This window comes from Halichoerus grypus, chromosome 1 (genome assembly GCF_964656455.1).
Source record: "Halichoerus grypus chromosome 1, mHalGry1.hap1.1, whole genome shotgun sequence".
NCBI lineage: Eukaryota > Metazoa > Chordata > Mammalia > Carnivora > Phocidae > Halichoerus > Halichoerus grypus.
In genome coordinates, this window is record NC_135712.1 from 186230793 (window position 1) to 186250803 (window position 20011).

Genomic DNA, 20011 nt, shown 5'->3' on the forward strand with positions numbered 1-20011 from the left:
ATTAACCTTGTAGATTTTACAAGATTTTATTAAAGCAAGAATTCAATTACTTCATCATGTATCAAAAGCCAACAAAGTTTTAATGCCCCAAATACCCTGATTTTCACAAAAGGTGCATGCATAATTAGGATTAGGAGACAAGGTGAGAAAAAATTTAATTGAGGGTCTTGAAAGGAGAGAATGATTCATAAGAAGTGGGTTGACAATTCTACCATTTAGAGTGAACAAAGGCAAGAGGAACAAGTTAATATAAAATTTATCATGTCAGATGTTATCAGTAACATCCAAAGCATCAGCCAGGAGTAAGGTAATTATATAAGCTTCCATTTGCCAGGCAGGAAACCAGTCAGGCTGCGGAGACTTCCCCTTTCCTGGACAAATGCTTGCTAAATATTCAATGTGTACCGGATATGGTTTGAGCTCTGTGGGCCTGTGTAGTTCTTCAGGGGACCTTATCCCACCTTCTTAGATAATACAAATTAGAATTTGCCCCACCAAGACTTCTGACCCCTTATAAAGTGCAGGAGTACAGCAATCAGACAACAAAAAGAAATAAAAGGCATCCGAATCAGCAAAGAAGAAGTCAAACTCTCACTCTTTGCAGATGATGTGATACTTTATGTGGAAAATCCAAAAGACTCCACCCCAAAACTGCTAGAACTCATACAGGAATTCAGTAAAGTGGCAGGATATAAAATCAATGCACAGAAATCAGTGGCATTCCTATACACCAACAACAAGACAGAAGAAAGAGAAATTAAGGAGTCGATCCCATTTACAATTGCACCCAAAACCATAAGATACCTAGGAATAAATCTAACCAAAGAGGCAAAGAATCTGTACTCAGAAAACTATAAAATACTCATGAAAGAAATTGAGGAAGACACAAAGAAATGGAAAAACATTCCATGCTCATGGGTTGGAAGAACAAATATTGTGAAGATGTCAATGTTACCTAGAGCAATCTACACATTTAATGCAATCCCTATCAAAATACCATCCACTTTTTTCAAAGAAATGGAACAAATAATCCTAAAATTTATATGGAACCAGAAAAGACCCCGCATAGCCAGAGGAATGTTGAAAAAGAAAAGCAAAGCTGGTGGCATCACAATTCCAGACTTCAAGCTCTATTACAAAGCTGTAATCATCAAGACAGTATGGTACTGGCACAAAAACAGATGCACAGGTCAATGGAACGGAAGAGAGAGCCCAGAAATGGACCCTCAACTTTATGGTCAACTCATCTTCAACAAAGCAGGAAAAAATGTCCAATGGAAAAAAGATAGTCTCTTCAAAAAGTGGTGTTGGGAAAATTGGACAGCCACATGCAGAAGAATGAAACTGGACCATTTCCTTACACCACACACAAAAATAGACTTAAAATGGTTGAAAGACCTAAATGTGAGACAGGAGTCCATCAAAATCCCAGAGGAGAACACAGGCAGCAACCTCTTCAACCTCAGCCACAGCAACTTCTTCCTAGAAACATTGCCAAAGGCAAGGGAAGCAAGGGCAAAAATGAACTCTTGGGACTTCATCAAGATAAAAAGCTTTTGCACAGCAAAAGAAACAGTCAACAAAACCAAAAGACAACCAACAGAATGGGAGAAGATGACATATCAGATAAAGGGCTAGTATCCAAAATATATAAAGAACTTATCAAACTCAACACCCAAAGAACAATTAATCCAATCAAGAAATGGGCAGAAGACATGAACATTTTTCCAAAGAAGACATCCAAATGGCCAATAGACACATGAAAAATTGCTGAACATTGCTCTGCATCAGGGAAATCCAAATCAAAACCTCAATGAGATACCATCTCACACCAGTCAGAATGGCTAAAATTAACAAGTCAGGAAACGACAGATGTTGGCGGGGATGCGGAGAAAGAGGAACCCTCCTACACTGTTGGTGGGAATGCAAGCTGGTGCAGCCACTCTGGAAAACAGTATGGAGGTGCCTACCATATGACCCAGCAATTGCACTACTGGGTATTTACCCCAAAGATACAAATGTAGTGATCCGAAGGGGTACGTGCACCCCAATGTTTATAGCAGCAATGTCCACAATAGCCAAACTATGGAAAGAGCCAAGATGTCCACTGACAGATGAATGGATAAAGAAGAAGTGGTATATATATACAATGGAATATTATGCAGCCATCAAAAGGAATGAAATCTTGCCATTTGCAACAACGTGGATGGAACTGGAGGGTATTATGTTGAGCGAAATAAGTCAATCAGAGAAAGACATGTATCATATGATCTCCCTGATATGAGGAATTCTTAATCTCAGGAGACAAACAGGGTTGCTGGAGTGGTGGGGGGTGGGAGGGATAGGGTGGCTGGGTGATAGACATTGGGGAGGGTATGTGCTATGGTGAGCGCTGTGAATTGTGTAAGACTGTTGAATCACAGACCTGTACCTCTGAAACAAATAATACATTATATGTTAAAAAAAAGAAGGTAGTAGGAAGGGAAAAATGAAGGGGGGGAAATCAGAGGGGGAGACGAACCATGAGAGACTATGGACTCTGAGACAGAAACTGAGGATTCTAGAGGGGAGGGGGTGGGGGGATGGGTTAACCTGGTGATGGGTATTAAAGAGGGCACATATTGAATGGAGCACTGGGTGTTATACGCAAACAATGAATCATGGAACACAAATCAAAAGCTAATGATGTAATGTATGGTGATTAACATAACATAATAAAAGAAAAAAATAAAAGAAAAAAATAAAGTGCAGGAATTTAATGACTTTCTTATTCTTCAGGTCCTTTTCATTTCTTCCTGTTTTCTAGATGATAAAATCAGTTTGTTAGATGTTGAAGCACTTGAAGCTCAATTCAATCTTATTTTGACCTAATTTGTTTTAGCAGATGCAAGAAACATCACCGAAGAGCTCATTAAAATGTACCTTCTGTGCTTTTGGAGCTATGCTCATTGCTAAGTTCTTAGCTGTCCTTAAGTTCTAAGGGGGAAAACAGTGACCTGTTAAGACCTTAAGAAAGAAAAATGAAATAATAACAAAGGGCTATTCTAAGTAGAAATATCACGTCAATAGAATGGAGTTACTAGAATAAAAGGCATAACTGATTGAAATTGAAAACTATCCTTAGAAAGTCATCATCGAGGAATTCACCAGGAAGCTAATTCTTACCTTGAGAGAAGGAAAACAAGGGGGCTCTGAGCATGCATTATAGCCTCAGATAATTTCTGGAGACAGACTCTGAGGCATGCTGAAGAAGGCATTCTTAGCATGGAGAGTGATGACCCCATGTAGGGGAGAAACATGCAGAGAAAGGGCCACTTTTATAAGCGATCCTACCTTAACACCTAGCTGAGCTGCCCTTGTGAGACAGCCCAGGAAACCACATTGCAGAAACCATTCTAGAATCTAGAGGTGGACTTTTGATCTTGGGGTCATGATTTAGAGCGCCACGTTGGGTGTAGAGATTACTAAAGTCTAGGGGTGAACATGGCTTCACTGGAGCCCAGTTGTGTTCTCATTGTGCTCGAAGAGTTAATAATTAGATCCAGCTCTGATATTTGTTCCTCTTTTAACATATTGTCTCTAATCTTTTCATTATTAGATTGTAGTATTGTTTGTGGACTAGTGGCATAATGAGAAGGAGGGATGTTACATCTTTAACGTACATTTGGACACTTAGCTGATAGAATTCACTAAGATATAATTTCTTTTTTTTAATATTTTATTTATTTATTTTGACACAGAGAGAGAGAGAGAGACAGTGAGAGAGGGAACACAAGCAGGGCGAGTGGGAGAGGGAGAAGCAGGTTTCCCACTGAGCAGGGAGCCCGATGCGGGGCTCGATCCCAGGACCCTAGGATCATGACCTGAGCCGAAGGCAGACGCTCAACAACTGAGCCACCCAGGAGCCCCTAAGATATAATTTCAATTTTGAGCCAATAAGAATAAAATTGTTCCTATATTAAAATCAGAGGGTATTAAAAAAGAGATATTAGGAGTAAAATGCTTTAAAAGCCCGTTCTAAACCTTAAGTAAAATTGGTTTGGAAAATTTCATAATAGCCTAACAGGTTTGTGTGTGTGTGTTTTAATATATGTACAATTGTTTTGAAGCTGATGTTCCATGGCTCACAAATTCTATTTGCCAGTATATTATTTATTCCACTTTCATCCTTAATACCATCATATTTAGACAATGGTAATAGTTTAAACCTAAAATAACCTTGACAAGTCCCCATAATGCAGAGCAAGGACATCACACAGAGCCATTCACTATCCTGGAGCCCTGACCTTTCTTTTATGAGGCTTTTAGGGACTGTCAAATAAGGTGAGGTTCTATGGTAGAATTCATGTTGAATTTGGGGAGAGAAGACCTGGGTTTGACTCTTCACATCACTACTTGCCAGTACTAAATCCTTGGTCAATTGAAAATCAACTTTCTAAGCCATAGTTTACCTCACTTGATGGAAAACTCAATATACAATTAATCTGTTTGTTTTCTGGGGTTATTGTTACATCACATGGAATGATGCATGACATTGTCGAGTATTCAATGCCATGAACCTGCAATTGTCAAACATTCTGTGGGAAGATGGAAAGGTGGTCCCAGTTGGTCATCAAGCCTCGAATCCATTTAAATTTTTCAAATAAGGTGACCCTAGATTTTAAAGAAAACCTAGACAGAAAATCTGAAAATTCACAAGGATGAAAAATAGTTATTTATACTCCTAAAGCCTTGCTGTAGGTTTCTCTTAATAAATTTACTCTTTAATTTAATTTATAAAAATATGGGTTTGAAAGAATTAGATCTCTTCTACCTGATTTATAATTCTCCATAGCTCCTACCATGATCTAACATTTTCTATTATTTGTTTATTGCCCCCATCTCCAACTCTCTGAGTAACATATAACACTCCTGCATTTCGAGTGACTGGGAAAGTTCCATGCACTTAGTAGAATCTTTTTTTTTAAATTTTATTATGTTATGTTAATCACCATACATTACATCATTAGTTTTTGATTTATGTTCCATGATTCATTGTTTCCGTATAACACCCAGTGCTCCATTCAGTACGTGCCCTCTTTAATACCCATCACCAGGCTAAACCATCCCCCCACCCCCCTCACTTAGTAGAATCTTAAATAATGTGTGTTGAATGACTAAATAAATGAATGAATGAAATGATAAGATACACATGCTAAATTAAATTAATCACTTCTAAAATTTTCAAAGTAGGTTTCTATTTATAGCAACCAAACTATAATTTCACGATTATATCATGGTATTATAGATAATTTGAGAGTAACTTTGTGAAATTTCATTTTGTTTAACAACCAATAATAACTCTTACGATTTATTTGGTTTAGTACTAGGTGTCACATACTTATAAATACTACTGAAGACTTCACAACAGCCCCTCCTTCCCCCATAGTGAAAGTTCTTTCCTAACTTCACAGATGAGAAAACTGGGGTTCAAGAAATGTAAATCACTGGATTAAAAATCACACAGTTAGTGGGGAAAGGGAGCCAGAATTTGAACCCAAGGTTTGGATAGATCCAAAGTACACGTTCCACACTGATAGTTCCTCCCAAAAAAGGATTAATTAAAGGTAAAAATTAAATGTGATTTAATGTTTGTCTGATAATGTTTTTATTGCATCCTTGTTCTGCATAAATACCATAAGAGGAATCTTCAATTCTAATCTGACAGTCATTTTCTCTTAGTGTTTAAAGACATTACACTGTATTTTGGCATTTATTGCTGCTCTGAGAAGTCTACTTTTAATCTAAACATCATTTATAATAAACTTCCCAGGTGATTCTGATGTAGATGCTCCATGGACCACACTAGGAGAAAAAGATTCTGGAAGTTAAAGAGACTAAGTTTCTACAGAATCTTTTTTTCCCAACAGCTCCAGGTTCTTCTGGCAGGGGGTGGTGGGGAGGTGACACTTGATTCCATCCATGAGGAGGTCTGAGGTCATTCTCACTGAAGAGGCAGAGCAAAGAAAATCTGGGCAGCTCAAACAACTGGTCAGTTGGCATCAAAACCAGAGCTGGAAGCCCAATCTTTTAACTTGTTCTACAAATGAGTTTCTAAAACTTAAATGGACATGTAAATCAGCTAGAGCTCATCTAAATGTAGATTCTGATACTCAGTAGATCTGGTGTGGAACCCAATATTCTGCACATCCAAGAAGCTCCCAGGCCATGCTGCTGGTCTAGTCCACCCTTGCAATATGCTTAAAGGCTAAGCATTCCACATTCTTAGGCCCCCAAGTCCCATTTCACTCCAACAAGGATCACTGCTGTTCCTACTCAGATACACATTACAAGGACCTTCTTTTCCCCCATTTTACCAGCATTTTCCAGGATATGCACCAAATGAGGAGTGCTCTAATCAGCTTTTTTCAGGTTAACATAGTGTGTAAGAGCACAGGTCCAGGTCTCAGATCACCATTTATGAAACGTGTGACCTTGGACAAGTGACTCAGGCTCTACACCTCCTTTTCCTCATCCTTAAAATAATAATAGTGATTCCTCATCGTGCTGTTGTGATGGTTCAGACTCTGTGAGGTGGAGAGCACAGTGCTGGGTATGCAGCAAGTGCTGCGTAAGTGTCAGCTATGTGGCCTCTTACCATGTTGTCCTACTGTGTGACCCTCTCATTCAACATCCCTAGACTTATGAAAGGAGTCCTCGTCCTTCAGGATTTTATGGGCTCTAATCCTTCCTCCTTTTAACTCCTTCAAAGAACTGCTATGAAGATTAAGTGAATTAATATGCATAAAACACTTGGAGCCGTGCCTGTCACATAATTAGTACCCAAGATGGCTTAGCTTTTAGCACTTACTACAATGGTAATTAAATCACTTTAGAGGGATTTTTAAATCGGCTCTTCTCCCATTTGACTGCAAATCTTAGGAGAGTAGGGACTACATCTGTTTTAGTCACGTCTGTATCCCAATTTTTTTTAAAGATTTTTTTTAAGTTATCTCTACACCCAACATGGGACTCGCACCCATGACCCCAAGATTAAGAGTTGCATGCTGTACCAACTGAGCCAGCTAGGTGCCTCTCTGTATCCCAATTTTTTTAACACTGAACCTGACATACCATCACTGCTCAATAAATGCAGTAGATTGCATAAATGAATGAATGTATGAACGAGTGAATGAGTAAAAAAATATCCTTGACTTCCAGAAGAGACCCACAGGAAAAAAGTTTGAGAAACACTCTCCTAGAGGATAGAGGCAGTGGGAGAGGGAGAAAAAAAATGATCCTGGGGAACTGGTCTGGGGCAGGTTTGGAGTAAGTGTTTTCCAAATTCCTTTGAGGATGAGGAGTTTATAAATGCCAGTCTGGAGTGAAAAAGTGAGCTGAGGGAAAGGAGTCTGGGGAAGGACAGCCAGCAGATAATGGTCTTGGAAAAAAATATGAGCTAACTGAGGTTTCTGATCAGATGTGTCAGGAGGTGCTTTGAGGTAATTAAAATAAGAAAAATGAGAAACCTTTGAATTTCCTGCATCGGGGGCTAACAAGAAACCCAGTGCAGGTATTGACAGGTGTTCCCTGACCTTTGGTCCTCAGGGAGGAGACAATCTGCATTTGTGAATTCTCCAGAGGAGCTTCTGGGATCACATAGAGAGAGGAGAGGGTTAAAATCACACAGTATTAGAACATGATGCACGACAGACATCAAAGGTCATGTCTACCTCCTCTTCCACCCACCACAGCAAATGGGTTATGCCTGGACAGAGGGGGTGAAAAGGTTCCAAAGGAGTAGAAAGGAAAATTCATGGGCTTTTTTTAAGATGAGCTGATCACAGGGAATTGCTTTCCCCATATCGCATTTGGTTTTATTATAGTTATTCTTCAGTGATGATACCATCTCTGCAATTTATAATCTGGACATAAATCTCCCTTTGAGATGGAATTGCCCATCAAAGCATTTCCAGACAACTTTAGACACATCCCATAACTGCAGTCATTTTCCTGGTAGACTGGGGAAACGTTTCCCCTGCCTCAAGCACTCATCAGGACATGGAGTGAAAACTGAGAGCAGAATGGCCCGTGACTGCACAAGGAAGGAAATGATGACAGTGACAACAGAGAGACACAATAGTGTCTAGGCCTGCACGGTCACAACAAGGCTTTCCTATATTGTCTATGACAGCAATCTTCTCAGCAACTCTACAGAGAGGAAGCATTATTTCCATTTTACAGATAAAGAGACCGAGGCCCAGAGCAGACAAATGAATGGTCTAAAGGAGCAAAAGTGGCAGAGCCAGGATTTGGACTGGTTTCCTCTCATTCCAAGTTAGTTCGCCAAGATAGTGCAGGCAGAAGACAGTTTTCTTGATGGGCATTCTGCCAGAACAATATGCTTAGAAAGCCTTTTATCTTGGCAAATGAGCCAAGTGTTTCAACACTTACAGATACCTTTTAACAAGGATATGGGCACAGGTACAATATGAGCCCCTGTCCTGGGAAAGCCATGCATCTATTCAAGCTCAGGAGCCTATGTGATGAGTGCCATGGCAAATTACCACCTGTCTTTCAGGTGCTCTCAATGTCTTTCACTCTTCTAAGATCCATCAAGATACTCCATGCCTCTGTAGCTTCTAATGAGGCCAGAAACATGGTTATACTCACCCCAAAGATTCTTGGGTATACTCAGTTAAAACCACTAGGGACCTAACTCAGGCACCTAGACATCTGGCAATAACCCAGAACATGCACATTTCTGGTATGTGCCAGAACCATAGATTGACCTTTCTCCATTTGAAATGATTTTTCAGGTCATTTGTATGGAGGGACATTAAGCTCTGCTTTTGTCTTCCTTCTGTACCAAATTCACCATAAGGTCTTGAGAAAATTAACTCACCTCCTGGGGGTTCAATTTTCAGACTTAAAGAAATTAAGTTTTAATATTTTACAGTCATCAGGAAGAGGTCAGATGTTTTGAGGGTGTCATCTTTTACTGCTGGGATGCTGACGCATATGGTAGGTCCATCTGACTTCAAAAGCTGGGCCCTATCCACTCTGCTAGACTGATCTCTAGGGCTTCCTCTGGCTTTTGCAATGTATCACTCTGTATTCCCTGAACTACCAAGGAAATTCTAAGAGTGTAAACCTCCCAAACTTCCCAGCTAATAAATACTGAGTAAGGAGTCAAGTCTTTGGCCTTCCATCCACTACTATACTGCATTTATTTCCAAAATAGCCTCCAAGAGAAAAGGTGTACTTTAAATATACTTACCTTTTCTCTATTAAATATTACAATTCTTTAGAAAAACACCGGATTTTTAGTCAGTGTATGCGAGTGTGAATCCAGGTTCTATTCATCATTAATTGCATATAGCCATTCTAAATGTCCATTTTTTCATCTGTTAAAAGTTCATAACATTTTAACACTGTCTCATTTGTTGATTGCTGGAATCAAATGAGACAATGTAAGCCAAGTGAATGTAGTAAAGTGTTATACAGAAGGGATAATAATAGTAAAAAAAATAGAGATATCTTATTTGTCTTTGTTAGGCAAGTTATACAGAATGTTTGGGAAAAAAATAGCATAAAAATCTTGGGGTGAACCATGCAGCAAAGCATCTGAAAGTAAGAAAAGTAGAAATGGGAAGTATTGATCAAAGCAGATGATGATCACTAATGATCACTAGTTTCTTGCCTAGTGGTTCTAAACCATGGGTTATTAGGCATTGTCTGGAGATAATTTTGGTTGTCACAACTTGGTGGTGGTGGTGGGGGTTGTCACTGACATCTAGTGGATAGAGGCCAGGCATGATGCTAAACATTCTGCAATGCATAAAACAACCCCTCACATCAATGAATTATCTGGGCCAAAATGTTTATAGTGTTGAGGCTGAGAAATCCTGGCTTATTAGAAGTTGTAGGAGTTAAGAAACGAGTATATTCAGTTTATTCCTGTGCCTTAGCATCTAGCACTGTACTTGGCATAAAGTGGACACTGTCTATCTATCTATCTATCTATCTATCTATCTATCTATCTATCTATCTAATCTATCTATCTAATCTATCTACATTTGTTGAATAGATGGGTGAGGGAATGGAACACCAACAGAGAACCAGATAATGTAAGTTAAACCTAGTTCAGATGGCCATGGAAAATCTTAGTTCCTCTAGGTTTCCTCTCAGTTTATGCTCCATCTTCTTTACTTTCCTGCCCTGTCGAAGCTTCTTCCCTTTCTTTCCTTCCCTAACACTAGGCAAGAATAAGCACAGCCTGCCAAATCTGAGAATGCCTAGGAGCAAGAAATAATGCTTATAAGACACAAGCTTTGCATGAACTCTTCTAGCTACCCCCTTCAAACCATTCATTTCAGCCAGACAGTAATCACATCTGTAAATAAATGGATTCATTCTTATTCCTTCTCTGAGCATGAACAGATAGGACCAAAAGCACATATTTCCTGCAAATGTCTTGCTAAAACAGTTCAATTATGCTTTTAGGAAGACACATCGTGGGCCATGAAATAGAAACTAGGTTTAGGTGAGAAAATGGAAAATAAAAGGCATTTAGTTCTGGGAGTGCAAATATTATCTGTTCATCCGTGTATCTCCCATACCTAGCCTGGTGCCTAGCACATGACAGGCATCCTTAAATATAAGATGAATGAAAGGAGAGCCTGGTGAAGTCAATGTTCCAATCTTTTCCTCAAATCTTCCCCCAAATAATTTTTTTAAATTTTTCAATTAAAAAAATTTTAAGTCTCAACCATCCAATTTCACAGGAAGGCAATTTGAAAGCCTTAGGTTTTGAAAAAATTGTATCCATTTTTCTCTGTCACGGAGATCCAAAACCAGATAAAGATATATGGGTTCATCACTGAGAGGTAGATGTCAATATGGTGACTTAAAAAGTCCTTGCAGTAATAATTCATATTGGATGCAAACATTCTTAAGACCATATTATACCAGAAATAAAATAAGCCTGAAATATGTGTCATATCTTTGCCAGAAAGTCTGCACTGAGACAATGTGTGGTAATTTGGAAGGATTTAAAGATTCAGTAAGCAAGGCTAAAGAGGTCACATAGGGACTATCAATAAAAACTTTTTGTGCCCAACACATCAGTCCCCCAAGGGACCATAATGTCATGATTACCCAGTTATATTGGACAACCCAAAGCTCCACAGTGAACTGCTTGCCCTGTGCTGGGAATAAGCTTTCCAGAAACTGTAGTGGAATGTGTTTCAAGTTGCCACAGAATAATTTTCCATTAGTACTTTTGGCTAGAATCTGTGTCAAAAAAATGACCACTGTAAAATATATTAATTATGCAGATCCATTAGTCAGCAGAGTAGAAAGACCGAGGTGTTTCCATTTTCAACTCGTCCCTAATCTTGAAACATTTAAAGATACATCGATGACCAAGAACCTCTTTTAGAGGATTTAGCACTTCATGTACTCATATCAAGCTCAAAATCCTCACTGATTCCATTTTCTTACACAAGTATGGAACAGGACCACTAACTCTGTTTGTACACCAGCTTAGAATGTTTGATGACAAATTTAAGACTGCTCTAACACTCATTATGCCTTAGACCAGCTGCTTTCTCCTTACTTAATAGATCATTTTTAAGCTCTTAATGATCAACATGTTTAAGTAGACATATCTATAGCCAAAGAAAAGACAGAAGGAAACATAGGTAAGATAAAGTACAATCTCTACTGCTATTTATTTTGAATTTGATCACCTCTGTGAAGAAAGCTGTATCTTGCAGATGGAGACTGAAATACGACATGCTTCATAAAACTGTCTTTAAGTTTAGTTTTAAGGAAGAGCCTGTATTTGATGAGCACTGTGGCGGAGCACAACATATTTCGTTACAGTAAAAGTGCTTATTTGATGGCTCTAATATATTTAGGATCCTCATAAATATTCTTGGAAAAAACAGATTGATTAAAATGTCTTTACCCTGACTGGCTCTAAATACCACACTTTCTGATTAAACCACCCAATTATTATTTTTTTAAGAGCAAGAAAAAGAAGTAATAGAGAATCAATAAGTTTCCAAGCTTGCCTCTGACAAAAATGACTATCATTTTGGAAACATTTTATTGTGTACTACATGCTGAATTCTTTTTAATTACCTGGGTGTCTACACCAGGGCAGGAGGTGGAGAGCTCAAAAGCTATTGCTTATTAGACACAGCAAATCACACCAAGAAGTCAATATGGTGTCAACACCTCAAACCTTAACTCTTAGTCCTCCCATTTTGTGGTGGGTTGTTTTGTTTCTTTGTTCATTTTTTTAGATCTCTCTGGGTTTTGGTGAAGTATAGCAAGGGTGTCCTGTGCTGGGTTCTATCTTCTAGCAACATTTCCACCACTTATGAACTTATCTGTTCTCTCTCACTGGAGGAAATAAGGAAATAAAATGCAGCATTTCACAGACTCACCTCATGACTAGTATGGCCTGCCTCCAATCCAAAAACTGCCAGTTGAAGAGAAATTTCAAACATATTGATTCTATGTCAGTGCATTTTTCCCCCATAAGACTCAATTGAATTTCATTGGCTTAAATGGATTTCAAATGGGAAGCTCAGGTGCAAAAGAATGCATTTGGGGACTCTGGATTTCAACTTTGTCACACTCCTCAGCATGCTTATCGGTAGCTGTGCTCATTTTTTAATGACCCTGGTGGTATAGACACTTTGCAATATTCTATCTGAAGTGCCACCTCAGTTCTTTCCAGTAGCCAAAAGTGAAAGAAAATCATGCTGGGGTGAGTAAAAGGAAGTTGCAAATTCTACAAAGTTCTCTACAAATAATCAATTCAGTTGTAATTGCTTTTTACATTTGCATCAATGATGAACCAGACCTGAGATTTTGATATTTTGAAGTTATCGTCCCATCTTTATTTTTACTCTACATTCAAAAGATTGAAAGTCAAAGGGATGGATCTCTTTTAATCAGTTAAAAAAGCTACCTTAATTTAGCCACTTCTGCATATATCTCTCCGTAGGCTGGCTCCCTTTTGTCATGTCCACATCTTTCTAGATGCACAAGTTGAGTAGAAATAAAACACACATTCTCCAGTTTCAAACACATAATTAGCTTGGAGTCACAAAAACACAGCCTGAGAAGAAGGAGGTTATATAGTGTCGGAAGGGGGAAAAACAGTAACAAAAATACGGTGTGTTATTTTAAGTCCTGAGAAATCATTCCAGTCTAGGAGTTAATTGAAGATTGCATGGATGAAGTGAAGCCCAGACAGAGGGGACAGATGAAAAGAATGACTTTAGAATGAACCCTGGTTCTGAGTTTCATCATCATCATCATCATCATCACCATCATCACTGTGTTGACTCAAGCAACTTACATACTTGCTCTATGTCTCTGTTTTTTCATCTGTAGAATGGGGAGGTTGTGTTATCTCCCTCGTGGGATGGTGATGAAGGTTAAATAAGCTATTTTAAATGCTTGGCACAGTTAAGCAGACAGTGGTACTTATTCAATGGAAGCCACTTTTGCATTCTTTATTTTGCTAAAAAGAATAAATGATCTCAGTTTGACATAAAAATTCCCTGTATTATTTTCCCCAACATGGCACAGATTTTTATTCCTTGGAATAGATTACAACAGTTTTTTGGTGATGGCATTCTGGGCTTTTCTGAAGTGATGCTTTTAAAGACCATGCACACTAACACTGAGTCAAACTAAGGATCTTGACCTGTTTAAGATACAGATGCCCCATTGCCCTTCCTATGTCAGTGAGTCCAAGCATGCTTGGAGGCTTAACACTTTTGTAAGCTGGCAACCTGGAGGAAAAGACAGATGCTTTTACCCGTAGGGTGCTATCCCCCCTCACATCTTCATTAATCTACATTACTGAACAGCTTCAGATGATGATAAACTCTGTTTTCAGGTAACAACTTTGTACATAACCTGCTCTAAAGCCATGAAAGGAGAAGGATGACAAAAGGCATTAGGGAAGTTGAGGAAGAGGGTATGGGTGGGGAGGGTGAGGGAAGTTCATTTAGCAGTAAATACCAACAGCCCAAGGATAAAAGTTTTGTTTGTTTTTCAATAAACAATCTGCTAAGGAACACTTGGTTCCAGTGAGGGTTTATGGCATCGAAAGCTGTTATTAGTAACATTGTGAACCCTGTAACAGGCAATATAAGTTCATGTGTGTTTGTAGGGTTTTTGAGGTTGAACTATTTTTGAGGCTGAACTAGATTAATCAAAATTCAGAATTCTGTTTGTCAGAAAAGAGTAGATTCATTCCAGCATGCAAAAGGCGTGTGAGGGGCAGAATGCCCCAAAGAAAGTAGATGTGAGGATCAGTGCATTCCTAGACACTCATTACTAGTTCCATGAATTGTCCTTAGATGATGCAGGATCTAAATAATTGCTATTCTGAAGATTCTATGCCTAAAATGTCTAAGCATGCACAACATTCCCAACTTCACTTTCAAAATCTTTGAAAAATATTTAATCAGACCTCATCTTGCATCTCATTCAAAGGTGCCTTTAACTTTCATTATAAATATATTCTAATTCATTTCACCATGATAAAGTCTGTGCAGATTTGTTGATTGTGTAACATAAAGAGAAAATTAAAGCATCAGTTTGTTTCCGTTGGAGCAATTACTTAATCATCTTATCATCTCTGTCTAGGGTAATTATATTCACAGAATTTCTCCCAGACTTCTGAATTAATAACAGAGAATTCAGACCTTCTAAGACTCTCTGGAAACAAAAGAAAAATGCAGCTAGCCAGGTAATGCATTTAAAAGTCATTATGAGCAGCGGTGACCAGATAGTCATGTTGCACTAGTCTGAACTTAATAAAAGCAACTTTGCTCTTGATCAGCTTCGGATGCAGAAACATAAGAGCCAGGGCTGGGCATCTGACAGATGGTGGCACAAATATACTGTGCAAATAAGACAGAAGAGAAGCAACAGCTTGTGATTGCATCTTTTCACGGAATGCTAGAGATTTACTTTAATGATCTGAATACTTTTCATAAATTCAGTTCATTTAAAGGTTCACACGTACCCAATTTTACAGTAAAACTCATCTCATTCATTCCACCTTTATAAGACCTTATGAAATTAGCACACCCCTTTCGGCACTGCAATACAATATTTGGCAGCTATTTATGGAGTTTAAGAAATTCTTGTTCTGACACTGATGAAGAAACTTTAATTAAAATGGTAAGCAGGCTGTAACACAATGAATATACTTAGGACATTAAACACTCCAAAGGGGAAGGGTGGGGTAGAATGACATTACATTTTTATAAAGCCAAATATAAGTTTGCTTAAATAGTTTCCTTACTATGTTGAAAGAAACCCAACACATCCTTCAACAACTAAGGTAAGCATCACATTATCACACAGCACAGCCTCTTTGGCTTAAAAATATGACTATAAGAAAGCAAAGTAAAAAAAAAATGTTACCACTAAAGATTTAAAAAATGATATTTGGAAAGAAAAGTGTGCAGCCTAAATGTACCTATGCAAATACACACACACACACACACACACACACACACACACATGCATGCACACACACACACATCTCCCCAGACAGCAGTAAATCAAGAGAGATATAAAAACTTACCGGAGCAAATATCACCATACACATTTACAAAAGAATTGATAATCCAACTTCCCTCTCCTGAAAGAAAATAGAGGTTGTCTCATACTAAAAATAAAGCTTCTCTGTCCACAGCACCAGCCACTTGTCCCTCTTTTTACGAAGCAAAGGAGGAGAACAAGAAAATCAATGAGGAGGGAAAGTGAGATGTTATACCAATCAGGTAGCAGCTTCTGCCTTATTTGCAGAGAGATGGCAAAACGGTCATATTATTAGACAGTGACAACCCACAGCCGAAGTACAGCAACCTGATACTTCCCTCTGGCGAAAGGCTGCCTGCCTTGTGGGGAGGTGGTTACCATCATGGTGAGCTCCCACACTTGGCTCTTTGCTCACAACTGCAAGCGCAGGGCTGCTGTGAGCAAGCAGACTGCATCATGAAGAGAGCACCATCTCCCCCTTTACTCCAGGAGCCCCCTCCTCTCTCAACATAGCACTCAGAAACAAACTGGGAAACAAAAAGGAGCCAGGATTTTGTGGGTTGGGGGTGTGGGTGGGAAGTGGTGGTTTTATAAAATCCTGATGAATAGATTTGCATAGATTAGGTAAATGTTTATATGTTTGTTAAAAAAAAAAATTGCCCTCATTTTTATGGAAATGCCTGGATGTTATGCATGATACCCATTTGGGAAATTCATGTACCACCCATAAATAATCATTAAGGTGATGGTATAGGACAACTTTTTTGGGCTCTGGCAACTGGGGAAGGAAGGAACAAATTACAATTTGGGTGTCCATTTGTCGCAGGAGTGTTACTTAAAGCCTTCTGCAAAATCATAAAACTGAAAAGGCTTCAGAGGTTTAAACATGACCTGGGTCTGCTTTTCCTACGAACGGGCTTCTGCAGGAAGGAGATGAGCTTGGCTAGTTCAAGGGGCCAAAATCATGGCATGCTGAGGCAACATGTTTTGGGGGGAATTGGCACCAAATTCATGAAGAGGCTGCCCGCAGCTTCCATGCTCTCCTCACACAGGCTTCCTGAGGGTGATTTCTCTCCATGGCCTGTACCACAGCAATGGCCCAAGAGACCTCTAGGCCTCTTCCCTTCCCGTTCCCCACTTCGGGACCCCACTCAGTACAGGAATAATGTTAGGTTGGCTCAGGTGTCTCTGCTTTATCTTTTGTGCAGTTGGTGATGGCCAGACCCAAACTCACCTTGACTGGCCATGTTTTTTTATTGGTAGATAATAATTCAGAATTTGTCCAGAGTCTTCCTTTGGGTTCCCCCACCCCTCTGTCTCTGTCTCTCTCTCACTCACACACACACACACATACCATCACCACACTGCATCCCATCATCATTATCACCACCACCTCCCAGACTCCCTTTCTTCCTTCTCCATACACAGAGTAACAACTCAGTGGGCAGGGAAAGGTGGCAGGTCCTGTGGGAGGTTGTAGGACCAAACAGACAAACAGACAAGCAAAACATGATGAGGAGCCAGGCAACCCAGGGTCTAGTCCTGAGCCTCCACTTCCTAGCCAAGTGACCTGGGAAGTCCCTTAAGATCTCTGAGCCTTGGTCTTCTGTAAAATGGGCATGCTAACACCACACAGTGCTGTCACTGGAGAGGTGTGGGGAACAAACGAAAGATGGCTAGGGCAGTGCTTCCCAACCCACACCACACACAGACAACCTGGGATAAGGATCCTCCAGCTGCCTTTCTCCTCCAGCTTTGATCCAATTGTTCCTTACACACAAGCCTTCGGGGCACTCATGAATGCTTCAAATTGTGCACACTCCATGGTCCCTTTGAAATTCTGATAGGAACTTTATGCCCCCTTACTCTCTCTGCCACCACCCCTCATCTGCCAATTGAAAAATCACTGCATTTCAGTGATGGAAATTACTCAGGGGAGTAAATTAAGCAAATGAACACAGTCGAAGCAGAACAGAAAAGGCTAAGAACTGCCAGGCATTTAAGTTCACACCCAGTAAACATCTGTTGAATAAATTAATGAAAAACTGAGTGAAGGAGTAACATCCCCATGCTGTAGCTGCTTGGTGAGCGGTGTTAGAGCAGAGCTGAGGAAGTCACTGTTCTAGCCACACACCCAGAGGGGAGAACGACACTTAATAGTTTTCTCAGGGTGGAGAGTGAGTCAGTCTCAGCCCTTTTGAATATTAAGATCCCCATTTCAAGTAAAAGAAAGAAAAGTTTTGTCTTCCACATAATAATAGCAAACATTTCTTGAATATTTGTTCTGTGCCAGATACTCTACTAAGTGATTTCCTTCCTTCTTTCCTTTTTTTTCTTAGTATAAATGGATTACCTTAAGTGGGCATCACAAAAACTAGGGAGAGCTACTATTTTCATTCCAGTTTACCAGAGAGGAAATCAAGACCCAGAGTTAAGCAACCTATTTAAAGGTACATAGTCAATACTTGATAAAGCCAAGACTTGAACCTAGTCAGATGCCAGACTCCAAGCTGTTAACTACTCCTTCCAGTACTACATGATGGTACCTACACTTTTATTTATTTAGCCTACAGAGTATGAGTAATCCACATATGGATACACGGACCCTGAAATAACTCCACCGCTCTTCTCGCAGTGTAGAGACCAGGAACCCTGGTGTAGACAGAAGGTTTACTGAGCTGACAAATCCCATGCCCAGGCTCTGCTGATTTCGTATGAACTTGGCCACCTTACTTAACACCCTGGGTGATAGGACGCATGAGGCTTAGTCTTGGGATTGCTAGCGGTCTGCTCAATGACCCTGTGTGTCCCCTAAAATGTCCATGCTTTAGTTTTTCTCATGTTTGAAGGGTTTCCACTGAATGATCTCTAAAGGCCTTCCTGGGTCCACTTTGACTAGATAAGGGTCTAAGACTAAACATTCAATTCAAATCTGATGGTTGAGTTACCTTTTTCGGCCTCATATTTCGGGCCAAATAAAGTGTTAACATTCTCTACAACTTCTTTGCTACTGCCCTACCACCAATGATCTCTCACCTGAACCAATGCAACAGACCCCCAACAGGTCATCCTTTTACTCTTATCCTTATAAATCATTCTCTGTGTATTATCCAGATTGAGCTATTGAAAGTATAAATTAAATCATATCACTCATCTGATAAAAATTTCAATAGCTATCCAGTAGGCTTAAAGTAAAACTGAAATTCTTTACTGTGGCTACAAAGCCTTTTGTGTCCTGGCTCCTTTTTGTTTTGCATCTAATTCCAACCCTCTCTCTATCTATTCTTCAGCCACACTGGCCTTCTATGCCTTTGTCCTTGTTATTCCTTCCACCAGAACATTCTCTCCTTAGATCTTTGCCTACTGTCTCTTCCTCTGACATTCACTTCTTACCTATACTCTGTTCTGTAGAGGGTCCTTCTTCCCTGACCACCTACCCTAAAAAAAATCTCTCTCTTCCCAGCTACGCCCTTTCATTATCCTTTTTTTTTTTTTCTTTAATTTTCATTGGTATGTGTGTGTGAGATGTGGTTTTTTGGGTACTTCTTATTGCCCCTGTTTATTTATTGTTTTATTGATTATCTTTCTTCACCAGGTGATAAACTCTATGAAAGTAAGAAACTTGTTTGGCTCAACACTATATCCTTGGCATTTAACATAGCAGGTGTTCAACTGATATTTGTTGGATAAACAAATGTATGAATAAATGAAAAAATCAACACGAGAACAAATTAGGCTTGAGACAGAGGCAAGGAAATCTAAGTTTATAAAAGAAGCTTAGCCTTGAAAAACAGAGCAGGTGAACAAGGGTGATTGATTCATTCATATTAATGGACAAAGACTGTTTTTACTTCCTCATTCAGGGAACACTCCTGAAAGGCTGCAGATTTCAGCATCATGTTGATTTAAGTGGAGGTCATGCTAAAGATAGTGGAGGGCTCCTATTGTGAACCACACTGATCAGATGTTTTATAGAAACTTGGGTTCCCAGGGTTCAGTTCACCTAGGCCCATACAGAGAAGCTGGTATTTTGATACTCAACTGTGCATTTGTCTTTAGAGAAGAACTAGTCCTGTCAGCTAGCCACTGAGACTGTCCTTACCTTCCAATTCATTAAGCAGTTCAGACAGTTGGCTACCACTCTCTAACATGCCATTGGAACTGACAAAAATAAACCCATATGCCATTATTTGATTGTTCTTGTTTGAAAAGTGATATTAACATCGTTGCTACTGCCTTAAAAAATAACATTTATCCATTATTAGACTATTAAAAATAGAAGTACAGTGTTTTCTAAGTTGAGTATTTGTAGAGAAGGTTAAGTAGATTAAAATAATCTGTGAGTCTCTGAAAATCTCATTAGCAATGCTAATTTCCAATATGGTCCAATCTTTAATTCTGAGCTTTCAACTGCACATGGCCTTCAGATAACTTCAAACAAAAT

At 39.3% G+C, this 20011-nt stretch overlaps 1 protein-coding gene across 2 annotated transcripts in view; it reads right to left on the reverse strand.

Moving 5' to 3' along the window:
- SYNPR (synaptoporin) overlaps positions 1–20011 on the reverse strand; it is a 307158-nt gene that overhangs the window by 136568 nt on the left and 150579 nt on the right. The window contains exon 1 of one of the 2 annotated variants that reach the window (XM_036066377.2): positions 15611–15948. The exons of the other annotated variant lie outside the window; for it this stretch is intronic. Within the exon in view, the coding sequence (XP_035922270.1) occupies positions 15611–15634 (24 nt within the window). The 5' untranslated portion in view covers positions 15635–15948. Of the gene's footprint in view, positions 1–15610; positions 15949–20011 lie in introns of those variants that run through there. 2 annotated transcript variants of the gene reach the window in all.